The sequence below is a fragment of the Carettochelys insculpta genome, chromosome 1 (genome assembly GCF_033958435.1).
Source record: "Carettochelys insculpta isolate YL-2023 chromosome 1, ASM3395843v1, whole genome shotgun sequence".
Classification (NCBI taxonomy): Eukaryota; Metazoa; Chordata; order Testudines; family Carettochelyidae; genus Carettochelys; species Carettochelys insculpta.
Genome location: NC_134137.1, coordinates 309,967,282 through 309,985,029, shown reverse-complemented (window position 1 = coordinate 309,985,029; position 17,748 = coordinate 309,967,282). Strand labels below are relative to the sequence as shown.

Sequence of the window (17,748 nt, the reverse complement as noted above, 5' to 3'; positions counted from 1 at the left end):
TGTCCCTTTGCAGCAGGCAGCCAGGGTGGCTGACGGATGCCCCAGGAGTTTCCCCCTTGGTAGGTGGCCAAACTCAACGCCCAGTTTCCAGCACACTAGCACCACCTAAGGGGTTAATTAGCCAGAAGCCGGCTAGGGTTCTTTGGTTGTGTATGGCTCGATGCAATCACTGGAGGAGTCAGGCTTAGCATAGTGGTTACTATGATTTATTACAGTGAAAAGTTTAACATGTAAGAGACGTAAACTTACAGGTAATTTAGATTATTAAACTTAACTTTAGTTACAACAACGACGACACTTAACCTATTAAATGCATGCAAAATAATACATAGCAGGTATGATTCTCGCCCCTGCATCATCCGACTCCAGTGTTGCCAGCATCTGTCACTCAATCTCTCGGGAAGAAGAGTACGAGGAGGGCGTTCCCTTACCTCAGGAGGCAAAGGCCCATCCTGACCAGCAGGTTAGGGCTGTTGGAGCTCAGCTCATGTCTGCTGCTATGCTCTATTTTATACCTCTTGGGTCACGTGCACGTCTTCCTTAACACCAGTTGTGCTGGTACGTCTCAGTGACGCCAGTCTCAAAGGATGGTTACTAGATTAATTTGCATTTGTTAGGTGAAGATAGCCAAATGTTAGCCGAATGTCAGCCGATGGCCGGGTAATGAGTGGTCTGTGAGCCTATTTTACATCTGAGTCTTTAGCTGCTAGGATGGCCCGTCCCTTCACAGTGGGCAGCCAAGATGGCTGATGGATGCCCCTGAGATTCACCTGAGTCTTTAACTGCTAAGACAGACTGTCCCTTCGCAGTGGGCAGCCAGCGAGGCTGATGGGTGCCCCAAGAGTCTGCTCCATGGAGGCAGCACGACTCAGTGCCCAGCTTTTACTGCACCTTACCACTGACCAGGCTGAATATAGCCAAACTGGCTAAGGTTCTTTGTTTGCGTTTGGCTGAGTTACAGCAACTAGAAGGAGTCAGGCTGAAGCTTAAACATGGTTACTATTTATTACAAAGCAGAAATGCAAATCTTAATGGTTACAGAATTATATAAAGTCTTAATGGTTACAGTTGCAGGAAAAGTTAGATAAAATCTTAATGGTTACCCTGTTATTGCTCTATTTGCTTAGCTACTATAGTAGGATGATACAAATGACATGTCAATTAGAGAAAGTTACCCATTTGAGGACCAGACGCCTCAGACTAAAGAGCTCTTACTATTAAATGTGCCCAAAAAAAAAAAACCATTGCGGGTGTAATTCTCACCCCTGCGTCCTTCGACTCCGGCGTAGCCAACGTCGTTCACTGAATCCCTTGGGAAGAACTGTACAAGGAAGGGGGTCCCCTGGGTCCTTGGGAGGCAATAACCTCACCCGACCGGCAGGCACAGGAAGTTGGAGCTCAGTTAGAGTAGACTGCCGGGCCCCTCTTTATACCCCTTGGGGCACGTAGGTTCTTCCTTATCTCAAGGTACCAATTGTACTGGTTCGTCTTTGTGACGCCAGTGCTTACAAGGCAGTTACGCTTGTAAGGACAGAGATAACTAAATTTATAGAAATGGGGCAAGCTTTCAGACGGGCAGTAAAATTCCCCTTCCTGGGATAAAAGTGTGCGTGGATCAGTTATCAATACCAGCCAAGGGTAGCTTGAAGCCCCAAGACTGTCGGCTAGATCGTTAGCCCTCTTATCTGTGTTCTTCAGTCCAGGGTCATGCTGACATAGCACATCTGTGTTTGTGAGGCACCGGACAGTGTTTGAGATTAGCACATCTGTGCTCTCAAAACATTTCAAGACTGTGCTGTTTCTTTGTGGTGTGTACTGTGAGGCACCGAAGAGGGGCAAGATGGAGTAGAGCAGGGGGATTCTGTCTGGCTACACCAAATCATTAAGACAGAACATTCTTTTCACATGGGCATAGGATTCCTCTCCTGGAACATTATGTGGGTGTATTACTATCAGTACTGTTCAAGGGTAGCCTGAGGACCTCGGCTCCAGGAACAGCCTGTTACCCCCTTTGTCTATTCTTCTGTGCTTCCCATGGTTTCGACAACTCAGCACATCTGTGCTTTGAGGTAGTTACAGTGAGAGGAGAAGGGGGCGGTTGTCTGGCTACAGTCCCCTACAGGTACCACTGGTGGAAAAATTTCTGGTACACACCTGCAATTGAATGGAGATGAGCAAAACATTTTTAAAGTGCACCAGTTATTGAAAAAGCCAGTTGATGTTTTCCTCCGCAGTCAACTTCTTTAAGGATGTTGCCATCCTAGAAATCTGCAGAGCAGATAGTTGAGCATCTGCACATACCTTTGGAAAATAGTGTGCCATCATGGAGGCTCTGGTGCCAATGCTAGACTCAGCTCTGCAGAATTATCATCCTTAACAAACTCTGCTCTAACCACCCCACCCCACCCTAGCTTCTGTTGGGAGTTGCCTACAGTGGAGCTACTCCTTGGGACACTACTCAAAGAAGAAGAGGAGAAGGAAATTACTTGGAGCAATAATGATGATTCTTTGAGATGTATAGACATATGGATGGTCAATGATCCACTTATGTCCTCTCTGCTCTGAAAATCTCATCTTTGACTCTGTGGCAGAGAAGAAACTGGGGATGGTTCACCTGCACAATGCTGGTTAGCCTTATGGTGGCACACTGTGAATTGCTACCAAGATTGAATGGTCAGCAGTGAAGGGGAGTGCAAACAAATCTGCAGTGGAGCATGCATAGGGATGCACATCTCAAAGAACCATCATTACTTCACAAAGAAAGTAAATTCCTTGCTGGTTTGGGCACACAGTGATGAAGCTAGGGTCTGGTCCAGAAAGTATGACTGTTACTACATATATGATATCATAAAGGCAATATATACTGCAAAAATACATTTTTTGTAAATGCTCCAGCTGTTGTAGAGAGAATACTTTTTTTATTCATTTAAACAAGTGCTCATTTGCAAGAAAAACTTTGCGAGTGGGAATTTGTGAAATAAATACAATGGTTTAGCATAACATACAATCAGCTGTCCTCTGATAACCTTGTAATAATTTTCCATAGGTTATCGATTTCTGCGTTAAATTCTCTAGCTCAAATTTGAAGACAGAGGAATTTATTCAGTACAAATCTTGTATCTAAGCTGCAGCTTAAGTATGACTGTGGAAGATTAAGTACAAATATCCCTGAGCCCGAAACACAATTTGTAGTTTGTTGCTTTGAGCATCCAATTGAGGGGAAAAAAATTACCAGACCTTGGCTCTGTTCTTTTAAACACTTAGTGTATGAAACAGTTAAAGAATTAGACTTACTGTCACTGGGACAATGATTTTAACTTGCATGTAAACTAACCATATTTTTGTTATTTCATAACAGTATTTAACCCAAAGAACTATTTGTATCAATACCTGACACAGTGCTAATGTTTATTTCTCATAAAGCACGAAAACTTTGAGGAACAAATGCAGGGTATGAAGACGCAGCTAATTCAACTGAGTACTTTGCTTCGCTTGCTAGACAGTGGGTTTTGCAGTTACTTAGGTATGTGTAATAACTCAAACAACTTCCTATTTTTAAAGAAATAAACGTATAGACTTCTGAAATACCTTTAAACACTTTTCCAACATGAATCTTACGTTCTTAATACAGAACTGCCTTATTCTAATCATTCGGCTTTAGTACAATATCTTTGAAAGAAAAGAAGCTTACTGTTTTATTTCTCTGAGTCTGAGTGCAAAATTCTAAATGTATCATTATGTACACTTGTTCTAAATAAACAAATATTCAAATTAAAAACATTTAGCAGACTTTAATTGATTTTTGTGAATACCAAAATTGCTGTGTCATACCATTGATATTTAAGCATAACTTCCCACTAACTTTATTGGAGACTTAGTTTAACAAATTGATGGGAGGATAAAAGTCATATCAGATGCATATTTTCTTTGTTTAATGTTCATAAGAAGTGTGAATTCTTTTCCTAGAATCTCAAGACTCAGGATACCTTTATTTTTGCTTCCGATGGCTTCTGATCCGATTTAAAAGGGAATTTAGCTTTCAAGATATTCTTCGATTATGGGAGGTAAGAACATAATTAGCTATTTAATCTTAACTTAATTCCCTTTGTTTCTGGAAGATGGCTCAATGTGGTGCACTTATTGAAAAAAGGACTGGTGATTGTGTAAGGTGATTGAAAGCATAATCAAGAGCATAGTAGTAAAATAAAGGGACAAATCTAACATGATAGGAACAAACTAATACAGTTTTTGTAGCTAAATTCTCCTTTTATAACCTATAAGAAGACTTTTAAAGTAACCCTGTAATTGTGGAGTCTTATGGTGGATATAGTGTACTTGGCTTTTTTAAAAAGCATTTGATAAGATCCATGAGAAAAGATTCTTGAGGAAAATAACTGACTAAGAACAGTAATGGTCTGTCAGGGTTGAAAGACTGGTTAGGCCATAGGAAACTGCCAAAATAAATTACTGTTTCTCTGAAGGATTAAAAGTCTATTGGGACAGTCCAAGGATGGGTATTGGTACTGGGGCTAAAGGTGTTCCATATTTTTATAAATGATGTGTAGGAAGAAGTGGATAGTGAAACAAGGAAACTTGCTTTCAACACAAAACTAAATCCAAAATGGAAACATAGATGGACTCTGAGCTAGTGGGATACTGTTGTGGTTTAGGAATTATCCTGATAATGCCAATTAAATAAATTAAAGTCTTGGATTTTTTTTTTAAAAAGTGAGAAATCATACGAAAAATATTAAATACTAGCGTGGTCTTACCCCAAACATATATTCAGCTTAGTTCAAAAAGGATATAGTAGATGTAGAAAAGGTTGATGGAGGATAAGTTAAATGGCTCAGTGAATGGCAGGAGCCTTGCATATAGCAAGATACTACATAAAACAGTTAATTGACTTGGTACAAAGAAGAAATGGAGACAACTGGGCTGAGGTTTGTAAAATTAATATTGTTTTAATGAGAAGTAATGTAGCACTTTTTTATTCACTTTGTTCCATGAATGAAAAAGAAGTTCCTAGAAGAAAAGGGAAAGGTGGTAAATTTAAAATGGTGAAGAGGAAATAATTTTTAGCCATTGTGAAGTCAGCCTGTTGAATTTTCTACATTAAGAGGTTACTGAGACAAACAGTTCATCAGAATTTCAGATGATTAGATAACTTTATAAATAACATTTATGAACAAGAATTCACAAATATAAAAGAATTTGGTCTAGTGTTTGGTGCCATAAGAAGTTCACAAATGAGTCCAAAAGGAGATTTTTACATTGTCCCTCTCCTTTCCCCTTTCCAGTGTTTCAGCATTGTACTGGCTATAGTTTGTTTTTGAGGTTCTCCACTCCATCATTTTTGAGGTATCCACTGAGGCAGATTACCAGTTCTTGGGCCAGCAGGCTGTTCTGATATAGCAAAGTCCCCAATAACATCTTCATTAAGTTGTGTGTTGTGAGTACAGCACACCACTATTATTTTCTTTGGAGTTTTGTTCTGTGTGAAAAGAGGTTGTAAGTCAGACTGTCAGAACTTAGTATGGTGAAACCTAGTTCAGGATAATGCCAGTTTGAGCACAGATTTTAAAATAAACTATATTACAGTAAACTCTTTCTTATCTCGCAGCCCTGAGAAGTTGCCAGATGTTAAAATATTCTGGAAAATTAGAGCAGTATACCTAGCAGTGCACAACACTTCATTTAAAAAAAAAAAAAAAAAAAAGTGTGACATTTTAGCATCTCCGGTGCTTTTTTTCCTAGAAAAAAAGTGGCAGAACTCAACCCCCTGAGGTCCAATCCCCTCTCCAGCAGCATAAGCTCCCCACATGGGTCCAAGCTGCCCCTCCCCAGCAGCTTAACTGGCACCCCACTATGGGGCCCAAATAGCCCCATGTGGGACCCAAGCCACCCCCTGGGAAGGCCCAGTCTGCCCCTGGCAGCTTAACCACCTGCCATACAGGGCCCAATCTGCTCCCTGGCGGCTTAGCTGCCCCCAGTTGCTTAACCACCCCCAGTGCAGGGTCCAAGCTGTCTGCTGTGCAGGGCCCAAGCTGGCCCCTAGTGGCATAACCACCCACTGTGTGGGGCTTAAGTTGTCCCCCCACCAGCAGGGCCCAAGCTGCCCTGACTGCTTAATGGCCCGCGGGGGGTGGGGCGTGGGGCAAGCTGCTCCTCAGGGGAGTCCTAACTGTCCCACATGGGGGCCAGAAACCGCTCCTCCGTGCAGCTGCAGCTAACCCCCTCACCCTGCATATCCCCACGCATGTCCCCCACTCCTTTCCTGCAGCCACAACCCAGCCCCAGCTAAAACCTCACACTCCCCCGAGCCACTGCTCCCCACACAGGACCCTTCAGCCACCCCCCAGCTTAACACCCTTTCACACAGCCCAAACGCCCCCATGCGGCTATATCCCCCGCATGCCCCCCCCCACCAGTGATGTGCCCCTTGCGCCGCCCCAGCTTCCCTCCGCCCCATGCCCACATCCCGCCCTGGCTTAAACCCCCACTCCCCTAAGCTGTTCTCCCCTCCCCCCCCCGCCATTCCCTCACCTCCCCATCTCAACCCCTACCTGTGGTGCTTTGCTGCCTCCTCCATGTGGCTGCTGGCATTTCAGGGAGGTGAGGGAGTAGAGGAGGAATCAGCTGGAGGCAGCTGCAACCCCATCTGCATATAGCTCTTTAAGGGCCAGATGTGGCTTGGATGCAGCTTTTGAAAAAAGGTGCTGGCATGCCGTTCCGGGCCATTAAGGCAGGAAAAAAGCCTTGAGCATCACTTTCGTATTTAAATGTTAAGTGTATGTATGCAATTTAACTTACTGTATTGATTGTACTTAGCGATTCTAAACCCTTTCAACTAGTGAAAAAGATGTTGTACATATTGGCAGAATTCTACGAAAAGAGTATGTTGGTTCCCGTTAGTGCTGGGTTCTGCAACCTGCAGCCTTCTAAGGACTTCTTGTGGCTCCCAAAGCTGTAATCGCAAAGTGAAAATAAACAGTGAACATCTAAAAGCCCCAAAATGAACAACTCACATTTTAACACACCACACACACACGCTCGCTCGCTCGCTCTCTCTCTCTCTCCCCCTCCCCACGCCCAAAAGCGAGAAGGTTCAGGGATGAACATAAGAATGGCCATACTGGGTCAGACCAATGGTCCATCCAGCCCAGTATCCCGTCTGCTGACAGTGGCCAATGCCAGGTGCCCCAGAGAAGGAGAACAGAAGACAATGATCAAGTGATTTATCTCCTGCCATCCATCTCCTGCCCTTGTACTGAAGGCTAGGGCACCATACTTTGCCCCTGGCTGATAACCATTTATGGACCTAACCTGCAAAAATTTATCGAGCTCTTTTTTAAACCCTAATAGAGTCCTGGCCTTCACAGCCTCCTCCGGCAAGGAGTTCCACAGGTTGACTGTGCGCTGTGTGAAGAAAAATTTCCTTTTATTAGTTTTGAACCTACTACCCATCAATTTCATTTGGTGTCCCCTAGTTCTTGTATTATGGGAAAAGATAAATAATTTTTCTATATTCACTTTCTCCACACCATTCATGATTTTATATACGTCTATCATATCGCCCCTGAATCGCCTCTTTTTTCCAGACTGAAAAGTCCCAGTCTCTGTAGCCTCTCCCCATATGGGACCCGTTCCAAGCCCCTAATCATCTTAGTCGCCCTTTTCTGAACCTTTTCTAATGCCAATATATCTTTTTTGAGGTGAGGAGACCACATCTGCACGCAGTACTCAAGATGTGGGCTTACCATAGTTTTATATAGGGGAATTATGATATCTTTTGTCTTATTATCTATCCTTTTTTTAATAATTCCTAACATCCTATTTGCTTTACTAACAGCCGCTGCACACTGTGTGGATGTCTTCAGAGAACTATCCACTATAACTCCAAGATCCCTTTCCTGATCTGTCGTAGCTAAATTTGACCCCATCATGTTGTACGTGTAATTTGGGTTATTTTTTCCAATGTGCATTACCTTACACTTACCCACATTAAATTTCATTTGCCATTTTGCTGCCCAATCACTCAGTTTGCTGAGATCTTTTTGTAGTTCTTCACAATCCCTTTTGGTTTTGACTGTCCTGAGCAACTTGGTGTCATCTGCAAACTTTGCCACCTCACTGCTTACCTCATTTTCTAGATCATTGATGAACAAGTTGAACAGGATCGGTCCCAGGACTGACCCCTGGGGAACACCACTAGTTACCCCCCTCCATTGTGAAAATTTACCATTTATTCCAACCTTTTGTTTTCTGTCTTTTAACCAATTCCCGATCCATGAAAGGATCTTTCCTCCTATCCCATGACCACCTAATTTACATAAAAGCCTTTGGTGTGGGACTGTGTCAAAGGCTTTCTGGAAATCTAGGTATATTATATCCACTGGGTGCCCCTTGTCCGCATGTTTATTAACCCCTTCAAAGAATTCTAATAGATTAGTTAGACACGACTTCCCTCTGCAGAAACCATGCTGACTTTTGCCCAACAATTCGTGCTCTTCTATGTGCCTTGCACTTTTATTCTTTACTGTTGTTTCTACTGATTTGCCTGGTACTGATGTTAGACTTATCGGTCTATAATTGCCAGGGTCTCCTCTAGAGCCTTTTTTAAATATTGGCGTTATATTGTCCTCCTTCCAGTCATTGGGTACCGAAGCGGATTTAAAAGATAGGTTACAAACCACCATTAATAGCTCTGCAATTTCACATTTGAGTTCTTTCAGAACCCTTGGGTGAATACCGTCTGGTCCTGGAGACTTGTTACTATTCAGCTTATCAATTAACTCGAAAACCTCCTCTAATGTCACTTCAATCTGGGAGAGTTCCTCAGATTTGTCACCTAAAAAGGCTGGCTCAGATTTAGGAACCTCTGTAACATCCTCAGCCGTGAAGACTGAAGCAAAGAAATCATTTAATCGCTCCGCAATGGCACTGTCTTCCTTGATCGCTCCTTTTATATCTTTATCGTCCAAGGGCCCCATTGCTTTTTTAGCGGGCTTCCTGCTTCTAATGCATTTAAAAAACATTTTACTATCATTTTTTGAATTTTTGGCTAGCTGTTCCTCAAAATCTTTTTTGGCTTTTCTTACTACATTATGACACTTAATTTGGGAGTGTTTGTGTTCCTTTCTATTTTCCTCATTAGGATTTGACTTCCACTTTTTAAAAGCTGCCCTTTTCTCTCTCTCTGCCTTTTTAACGTGGCTGTTTAGCCATGGTGGTTCTTTGTTAGGTCTCTTACTGTGTTTTTTTATTTGGCATATACATTTAAGTTGGGCCTCTAGTATGGTGTCTTTAAACAGTTTCCATGCAGCTTCCAGGGATTTTAGTTTAGTTACTCTACCTTTTAGTTTCTGTTTAACTAGCTTCCTCATTTTAGTGTAATTCCCCTTTTTGAAATTAAATGCCGGAGTGTTTGACGGCTGCGGTGTTCTTCCCAACACAGGAATATTAAAAGTTATTATATTGTGGTCACTATTTCCAAGCGGTCCAGTAACAGTTACCTCTTGGACCAGATCCTGCGTTCCAGTCAGGACTAGATTGAGAATTGACTCTCCCCTTGTGGGTTCCTGTACTAGCTGCTCCAAGAAGCAGTCATTTAAGGCATCAAGAAATTTAATCTCTGAATCCCGTCCTGAGGTGACATGTACCCAGTCAATATGGGGATAATTGAAATCTCCTATTACTGTGTTTTTCATTTTGATAGCCTCTCTAATCTCCCTTAACGTTTCAGCATCACTATCACTGTCCTGGTTAGGTGGTCGGTAATATATTCCTAATGCCATATTCATATTAGAGGAATGAATTGTTATCCATAATGATTCTATGGAACATTTTGATTCCTTTAGGAATTTTGCTTCATTTGATTCTATATTATCCTTCACATATAGTACCACTCCACCACCCGCACGACCTGTTCTGTCTTTCTGATGAAAGTCAGGAAGACGGTACAGACACGTAAAGTGTGAGGAACTACAATATGTAAAGAGTATTTGAACATCCTGCAGTAAACATGTATCACGTTACAAATAATTGTGTGCTGTTCTTAAAATAGGGGTTACAAAAAGTATGGTTTGATTTTATTAAGACTTACCTTTAGAAATGTTCAAAATCTTTTGCTGAACATCTAATCATGTTGTAGCATTTATGCCAATATTTCCTCTGGATGAAGATGAATGCCTTTCTTTTAGAAACTTAGGGCCTGTGAGCAGTTCGCACCTGGGCCCGGGTGGCCTAGTGGCTAGGCCTCCTGGCCAGGGCCTGTTGGGTGGGTCCGCAGCCCCCATCCAAGCGTCTGAGTTGAGTTTGGGCCGTGGCCCCAAGAATCTAGTTCCCCTTTTGGCGGGAGAGGGGTTCCCTGGGGGAGGGGCTCCCTGCTGCTCCCAGTATCTGGGAGAGGGTCCTGGGCTGCGCCCTCCGGCAGCTAACCAGGTGGCAGCTCTGGCCTGGGGCTCATGGGAATAAGGGGACTTCGAAGTAGGCGGGGTCCTTTCGAAAAGGAGCCCCGTCGGGACAAGATACACAGCGGTGAGGCATGTCAATTTCGAAGTGCTGCAGCCGCCCACATGCAAACAAAGTGCTGAATATGCATTTCAGCGCTTCATTAGTAAACTTCGAAATGGCCATTTGCATGGCCATTTCGAAGATTGGGGCTAGTGTAGACACGGCCCACCTGTAGCAATGCAGCAGTAGTGTCACTAATCTCGTGCTCTCCACCAGGAATGCGGTACTGCTTGACTGACACCGGGGTCTGGGGGACCGGCAGGCACACAGGGTCCCATTTGGGATGTCCCCGCAGTAGGGGCTCCACAGTTCTGATTGCCCGAATGTAGGGGGGGGTGCCCAAAAGCAAACAGCCCATACTGTGTATCCACACACCAGCCACGCAAGACATCCATTCCAATAATGTATTCACCCAAAGGTGCAGCCAGCACTGACACCCCAAAGGGAGGGGCTTTCCCCAGCATTAGGGTGACCTCCACCGAATAAGCGGTGGTCTCCGCTCCTCCGAGGCCCTGCACGACCACCGCATGACCTGCAGTCTGGGTAGAATGCAGAATGGTCACTTCAGCTCCAGTGTCTAACAGAGCAAGCACATGCTGCTCCCCTCCCTGGGGCCACTTGATGGTTAACGGAACGAATGGGTGCCGGTCCCCTGCTACCTGTCGCACAGCCACAGCCCGTACTGCCGGGGACCTGCCTCCCCGTCACTTTCTAGGGAGAAGGGTCCAGTCGACGGGGGCACTCGGCTCTGTCCTCCCCCCGGATCCTGTACCTTTCTGTGGTGCCTGGGTCTCGTCCGCCCTCTTGGAGGCACCCACATCCTCACTCCGCTGGGTAGGCGGCAGTTGTAACCAACGCTTGTACAAGTCTGGTGTTGGCAAACCATTGATCTCCTCACGGGGGACTCCTGCCTTCAGCAAGTCCGTCCACATGGTTCTCTGGGTCACCCAAGCATGCCCTTTCTCCTGTCCACGTGCTCCCGCCTGACCACCTTTTCCTTTTGTGGCACGGACCGCTTTCGTGCCTATGACAGTCTCTAACTGCATCAGCGTTCCAACCAGATCACTTACACTCCTGCCCGCTGCCATGACCACGGCCATAAGGGAGGCCTTCCGCTCAATGGGGGCAGGTGTAACAGAGCGTCTTTGATGGATTTCTGGACCCCTACATCGTCCAGTCCTATGTTGATGAAAGCCACAGCCCACGCCATGCCCAGCTGCCGCAGCATGCTCACCCCTTCTGGGATCGTACGCCAGGGCCTCACCAGTGCTTCCAGTTCCCCCGGGGAGGGGTAGACCTGGTCCACCGCTGTAGTTAACCAGGAGTACAGGGACGGCGCTTCCACGGCATTTCGCTGTGCATCAGTAATACCTTGCATAGTCTGCAGCGCCTGTCTGACCTGTGAATCCTGGGACAACACGCCCATCTCGTGGAGTTCCGCAAGCAGCAGCAACACAGAGTTGCCCGTGTTGCCCCACACACGCACCAGCCAGGCCAAAAGGCCTTCCCTTGGCTCCTGCTTAAAACTCCACCATCTCCTGCAACTCACTTGTCTTAAACATCCGCCAGACCTCATTGCAGCAACCTCCTTCTGCCCTCAGCTCCCAAATGGGGCGCGCCTGTCTCAGGACGGTTTGCACAGCTTCCCCGTTCACCACCACCTCCTCCTCCTCAGACGAGGAAGAGCTCCAGATGTTTCCATCCCAGGTCTCAGGGTCCCAAGTGGCTAGCGCAAGGACCGCACGCGCTTGTGCTGTCAACACCGGTTCTTTCCCGAGTTTCTCACACCGCCAATTCGCCACTCTCACCGCCGACACCTCACAACAATGAGTTAACTCTTGTGTCCTTTCGGACTGCGAGGTAACCACCTCCTGCGCTATTGCCCGCGTGTCCGCCAAATCACAATATTCCTGCTCCTTCCCTGCCAGCGCCTTCTGCAAGCGGAGAAGCTCATCATCCAGGGCCTGGAGAGCAGTTAGGAAAAGCCATGCTACCTCTCCCACAGCCCTTTTTTCTGTCCCTGGCCGGCGGCTCAGCTGCAGCCACCGCAGTGCCCGTTCTACCTGTACCGGCGTCGTGCCTGCTGCTTCCCGCAACTCTGTCCAGTCTGCCGGCACTGCCCAACAGGCCACCATCCGCGCTACCGGCCCCCATTGCTCCGTCGAGGGCCATCCTGGTATGCGATGCAGGGACAGCGCCGGCTTCCCTGCCTCCCCTGCTTTCGACCAAAAAGGCATCGTACCTGGAGAACCCTGCTCGCTGCGCGAATTGTAACCAACCAGGCTCGGGTTCCCCAGAAACAAGGCTGCACCCAGAAGGCGAGTGCTATATTCGGTTTATTGAAAGCATGTGACACCCGCGACAGGAGCCCCGGAGACGCCGCAGTCACCAGTGGGGGAAAACCCGACGCGTCAGAGCTTTGGTCGGGGAGAGGCTCTGTAACAGGCCTCCTAACACTAGCTGATAAAGCTGAACTCATTAACATAAGATTGCCTAAAATTGCCTATGCATTCCTTATCGCTATTTCTTGTGGCCTACTGCCAGCGTAGCCTTGAAGTGTTGGCAAGCGTGCTCTGTTTTGCAGGTGTTGTCATAGGATTCCTCTGAGGGCTCACAGAGGGGTTGGACTGCTCTCATGAGACCGTTACAAAATCTTCTCACACCCTATATGCAGTCATGCTGGAAGAGCATAACAAGTTGGATTCCGCAGGGATCTGTTTTGGGACTGGTTCTATTTAATATCTTCATCAATGATTTAGATATTGGCATAGAGAGTATGCTTGTTAAGTTTGCAGATGATACCAACCTGGGAGGGGTTGCAACTGCTTTGACGGATAGGCTCATAATTCAAAATGATCTGGATGAACTGGAGAAATGGCCTGAGGTAAACAGGATGAAGTTTAATAAGGACAAACGCAAAGTACTCCGCTTAGGAAGAAACAATCATCTTCATATATATATGGAATAGGAAGTGACTGTCTAGGAAGGAGTACTGCAGAAAGGGATTTAGGGGTCATAGTGGACCACAAGCTAAATATGAGTCAACGGTGTGATGCTGTTGCAAAAAAAGCAAACATGATTCTGGGATGCATTAACAGGAGTGTTAAGAGCAAGGCACAAGAAGTCATTCTTCTGCTCTACTCAGCGCTCATTAGGCCTCAACTGGAGTACTGTGTCTAGTTCTGGGCACCATATTTCAAGAAAGATATGGAGAAATTGGAGAAGGTGCAGAGGAGAGCAACAAGAATGATTAAAGTTTAGAGAACATGAACTATAAGGGAAGACTGAAAGAACTCTGCTTGTTTAGTTTGGAAAAGAAAAGACTTACAGGGGACACGATAGGGGTTTTCAAGTACCTCAAAGAGGGTTACAAGGAGGAGGGAGAAAAATTGTTATCCTTGGCCTCTGAGAGTAAGACAAGGAGCAATGGACTTAAACTGCAGCAAGTGAGGTTTAGATTAGACACTAGGAAAAACTTCCTGTCAGGATGGGAAAACGCTGGAATAAGTTAGCTAGGGAGGTTGTGGAATCTCCATCACTGCAGATGTTTAAGAGCAGGTTAGACAGACACTTGTTGGGGATGGTCTAGATGGTGTTTGGTCCTGCCGAGAGGGCAGGGAACTTGACTCTGTGACCTCTCGAGGTCCCTTCCAGTTCGTGTTCTGTGATTCTGTATAGAGCAGCAAAACAGCAACCAGAAAACAGAGAAGCCAGTCCAATCACATTCAAAGTAACTGTAACCTAATTGCGTCTAACTATACATTTCCCTTTTTACTTGCATCTCTATGGCTGATTTTGAGATAGCCAGGATATTTGACATACATTTCAGTTGCTTGGGAGACATCCTTCTCCCTCTCTGACTCCCCAGCAGACAAAAGACCCCTTAAACTGCAATTGTTCTCAGTTCAAAAAAAGTCACTCCACTCCCATTGGCTCACCTAGGGTCAGGTTACCTTAGGAAGAAATTAACCCCTTCCCTACTCATTCATGACGGGGGCCAGGCTCTGCACTGCTGGACGGGGCAGAGCTTAGGGCAGTCAGTTTTTAGTCTAACTGGACCTCTCCTCCTCCTCCTCCCTCAGTGCTGCACGGAGCAGCAGCACTTCAAAAGAGCCCATGGCAACTGCCCCTTTTGCTCCCCACCCCCACGGTCAGCGGGTCTGGCCATCAGCAGCACAAAACTAAGCTAAGGATGGCAATACATGTCCACGGCGTTTTTCTTCATGTTTTAGTCTTCTTTCCCCACCACTGCTGCCACCCCTGGCTTTACCCAAAACACTGCAAGATCGTTTAGTGTAGTTATGGAGGGGAAAAAAGCACGTTTTGCAAATGTCAAATATGTATAAAATTGTGGCACTTGTGAAGTACGCTAACTTAAAGCAAAATTGTGGTGGAAGCCAAATATTTCACAAACCCCAATTTCCTTAGTATTGCAAATTAATTAGGACCTTAATAATGATGTAGCTATTATGCGAATTTGATTATATTGCAAATGGGTGAACAAGGATTTGATTGCTAGCAACATCCTCGTGTGGCAGTTAATGTATATTTAGTTTATTGTGCGAGGACAGCAGAATTAAAAGAAAATTAGTATAAAAGTGGACTCTGCATGCAATTCACTTTGATACTGTCTTTAATACTTATCATCCCTTTTACAGTTTCCTTTTAAAGAATTAATTAAGCTTAATTATAAAAATGAGTATCACGTATTTGAAAGATTCTTAATATGTGTCATAGCTAAGTGAATTGAATGTTTTAATTGAAACTTTCAAGGTTAATTAAATTGCAATTAAACATTTAATTGAATTTACTTTGGAGTACGTTCAGATTTATGCAGTGGTGATGAGAGGCACCGCAGGACCAGGGTCAAGTTGGGAGATGGGGCTTGGTCCTACACCCTGGAAAGGGGTGGGGCCTACTATGGAGGGGCAGGGCCTAGGGCATTTGGCCTTCCGTGCAGTCTTGAGTCTGGCACTGCCCGTCCCCCCATAGCTGCCCACGGTATCATTGCCATAGCAATTCAAAGGGGCCTGAGGGTAATTACCGCCTTTGCTCTCCCCTGTGGACAGGCTTGGATTTATGCAGTACTAGTGAAGGTTGTGTGTATTGCAATGATGTTTGTGCAAGAATGAAATAGACTTCTCTTTTAGCATCATTAGCAGTGACCCTAAATCTTTGTATAAAGTAGAAACTGTAGTTGTGCTGGCTAGAATAGAAATTACTTCTAATATCAAATCCCTGACATTAAAAGCTCTGCTAACACAATGCTGGGGGGGTGGGTGTTTCAAGGAAGAATTTGATTTTGTCTGTTCCCTGCTACCAGTCTTTTCGTGCCATCAATATAGTATTGTTTAACTGGCCTAGTAAATGTCTGCTTTCTGTGCAGCATTTGCTTTAGGACTTTATCGATTTCTGGATGTAACAGCATAAAACAAATGATCCGTTTTAACAATTCTCGTGTTCTTGTATAGAGCTGAATATCCTTCATAAAGCTTGCCATAGCATATAAGTGAGATCTATAATATGGTTGTAAAATTAAGTACAACAGGTGCTTAAAGGAATTTGAAAGGTCTGCTGTAACTCTGAATTGCCTATGAGTTTAGGGCTGACAGTCGCTCCATACTCTGTGTGTTGCAAGAGCAACTTAAAACCATGGAATAAACTATTTTTGTGTTCCTATAATAACTAAATACAGTTGGTTGAATGAAAGCATCCTTAACTTGAGCTAGTCAAGAAATAATGTGTAAAAATATTCTTAGTGTTTACTCTGACGCAGCTTAATTATAAATAATCTGGAAGAAAACCTACACATCTTAATGAAAATTTTGGAATGGAATAGAGCTAACAAGCTGTCTTTTTCAATTGACTCATTCATCGTGTGTTTATGTATAGTGATATTTTTGTAGAAAGTTCATACGTTCAGTTACGTGTGAGTGTATAACGAGCATTTACCAGTAAAACAATGGAATGTTCTCACATTGTATATGCATATAAAATTGAAATATTGTTACAGATTATTTTATATACAATTAAAATTGTATCAGCAAATGTTATCAGTTTAAGATGCATAGAAGATTTTGATTTTAAAATGTGAAAGTAGGTTGGTTTATGTTTAGTGATTAGTATATTTTCCCATGAAATGCTGCATTTTAAGAGATTCATGTACTGTGGAAAGAAAGAATAAGTGGTTAGTTTTCAGAATGGAGAGGGGTAAATAAAGATGAACACCACCATCCCAGTACAGATTCCTGTAGGTCAACATATTCATAAATGATCTGGAAAAAGGGATAACAATGGTAGTTGGCACAATTTGTAGATACAGAATTACTCAAGATGAGTTTGAAGCAGCCTGAAGAGTTACAGCGGCTCTCACAAAACTGGGTAAGTGGCAACAAAATGACAGAAGAACTTCATTGTTGTTAAATAAAATAATGCCCAATAGAAAACATAATCCCAGTTATATATCAAAACAAAGGAGTCTAAATTAGCTTTTTTGCCACTTAAGCATTATTGTGGCCCAGTCTCTGAAAACATGATAGTGACAGAGCTAGCTGTGTTAGTCTATATTCTATCAAAACAAAAAAAGTCATGTAGCACTTTGAAGACTAATAAAATAATTTATTAGGTGATGAGCTTTCATGGGACAGACCCACTTCTTCAGATCATAGCCTTATCAGAACAGACTCAATATATAAAGCACAGAGGTCCAAAAATTGTTATCAAGGTTGACAAATCAGAAGAGCAGAGAGACGTGGGTTTGGGGGGAAGTTGAGAGTTAGGTCAAACATCAAAATATGTAAAAGAGTCCTTATAATGGATCAGGTAATTGCTGTCCCTGTTCAAACCACATGTGAATGTGTTGAATTTGAATGTGAATGTTAGTTCTGAGCATTGTGTCTTCAGCGGGTTGTTAAAGTCTTCTTTCAGTAGAACACAAACTCTCAAGTCTTTAACAAAATGACCCACTCCATTAAAGTGCTGGCGGACATGTTTGTGTATTTGGAGATTTTTGATGTCTGCCCTATATCCATTCATTCTTCGTCAAAGAATGTTTGCGGTTTGTCTTATATACATGGTTGGCATTGTTGGCACATGATGGCATATATGATGTTAAATAGTAACAAAGAGATAGCCGTATTAGTCTGTATTCCAGCAAAACAAAACAGCAGAAATACAGCACTTTGAAGACTAACAAAATGATTTATTTGGTGATGAGCTTTTTCGCAGAACAAC

General features: G+C 44.1%; 1 protein-coding gene across 2 annotated transcripts in view; it reads left to right on the top strand.

The window, feature by feature from the left end:
- The window catches only part of TBC1D15 (TBC1 domain family member 15), a 97,560-nt gene that overhangs the window by 66,754 nt on the left and 13,058 nt on the right, over positions 1–17,748 (top strand). For both annotated transcript variants that reach the window (XM_075012784.1, XM_075012792.1), the window contains 2 exons: positions 3,424–3,523; positions 3,967–4,064. In XM_075012784.1, coding sequence (XP_074868885.1) covers positions 3,424–3,523; positions 3,967–4,064 — 198 coding nt within the window. The remainder of the gene's footprint in view (positions 1–3,423; positions 3,524–3,966; positions 4,065–17,748) is intronic.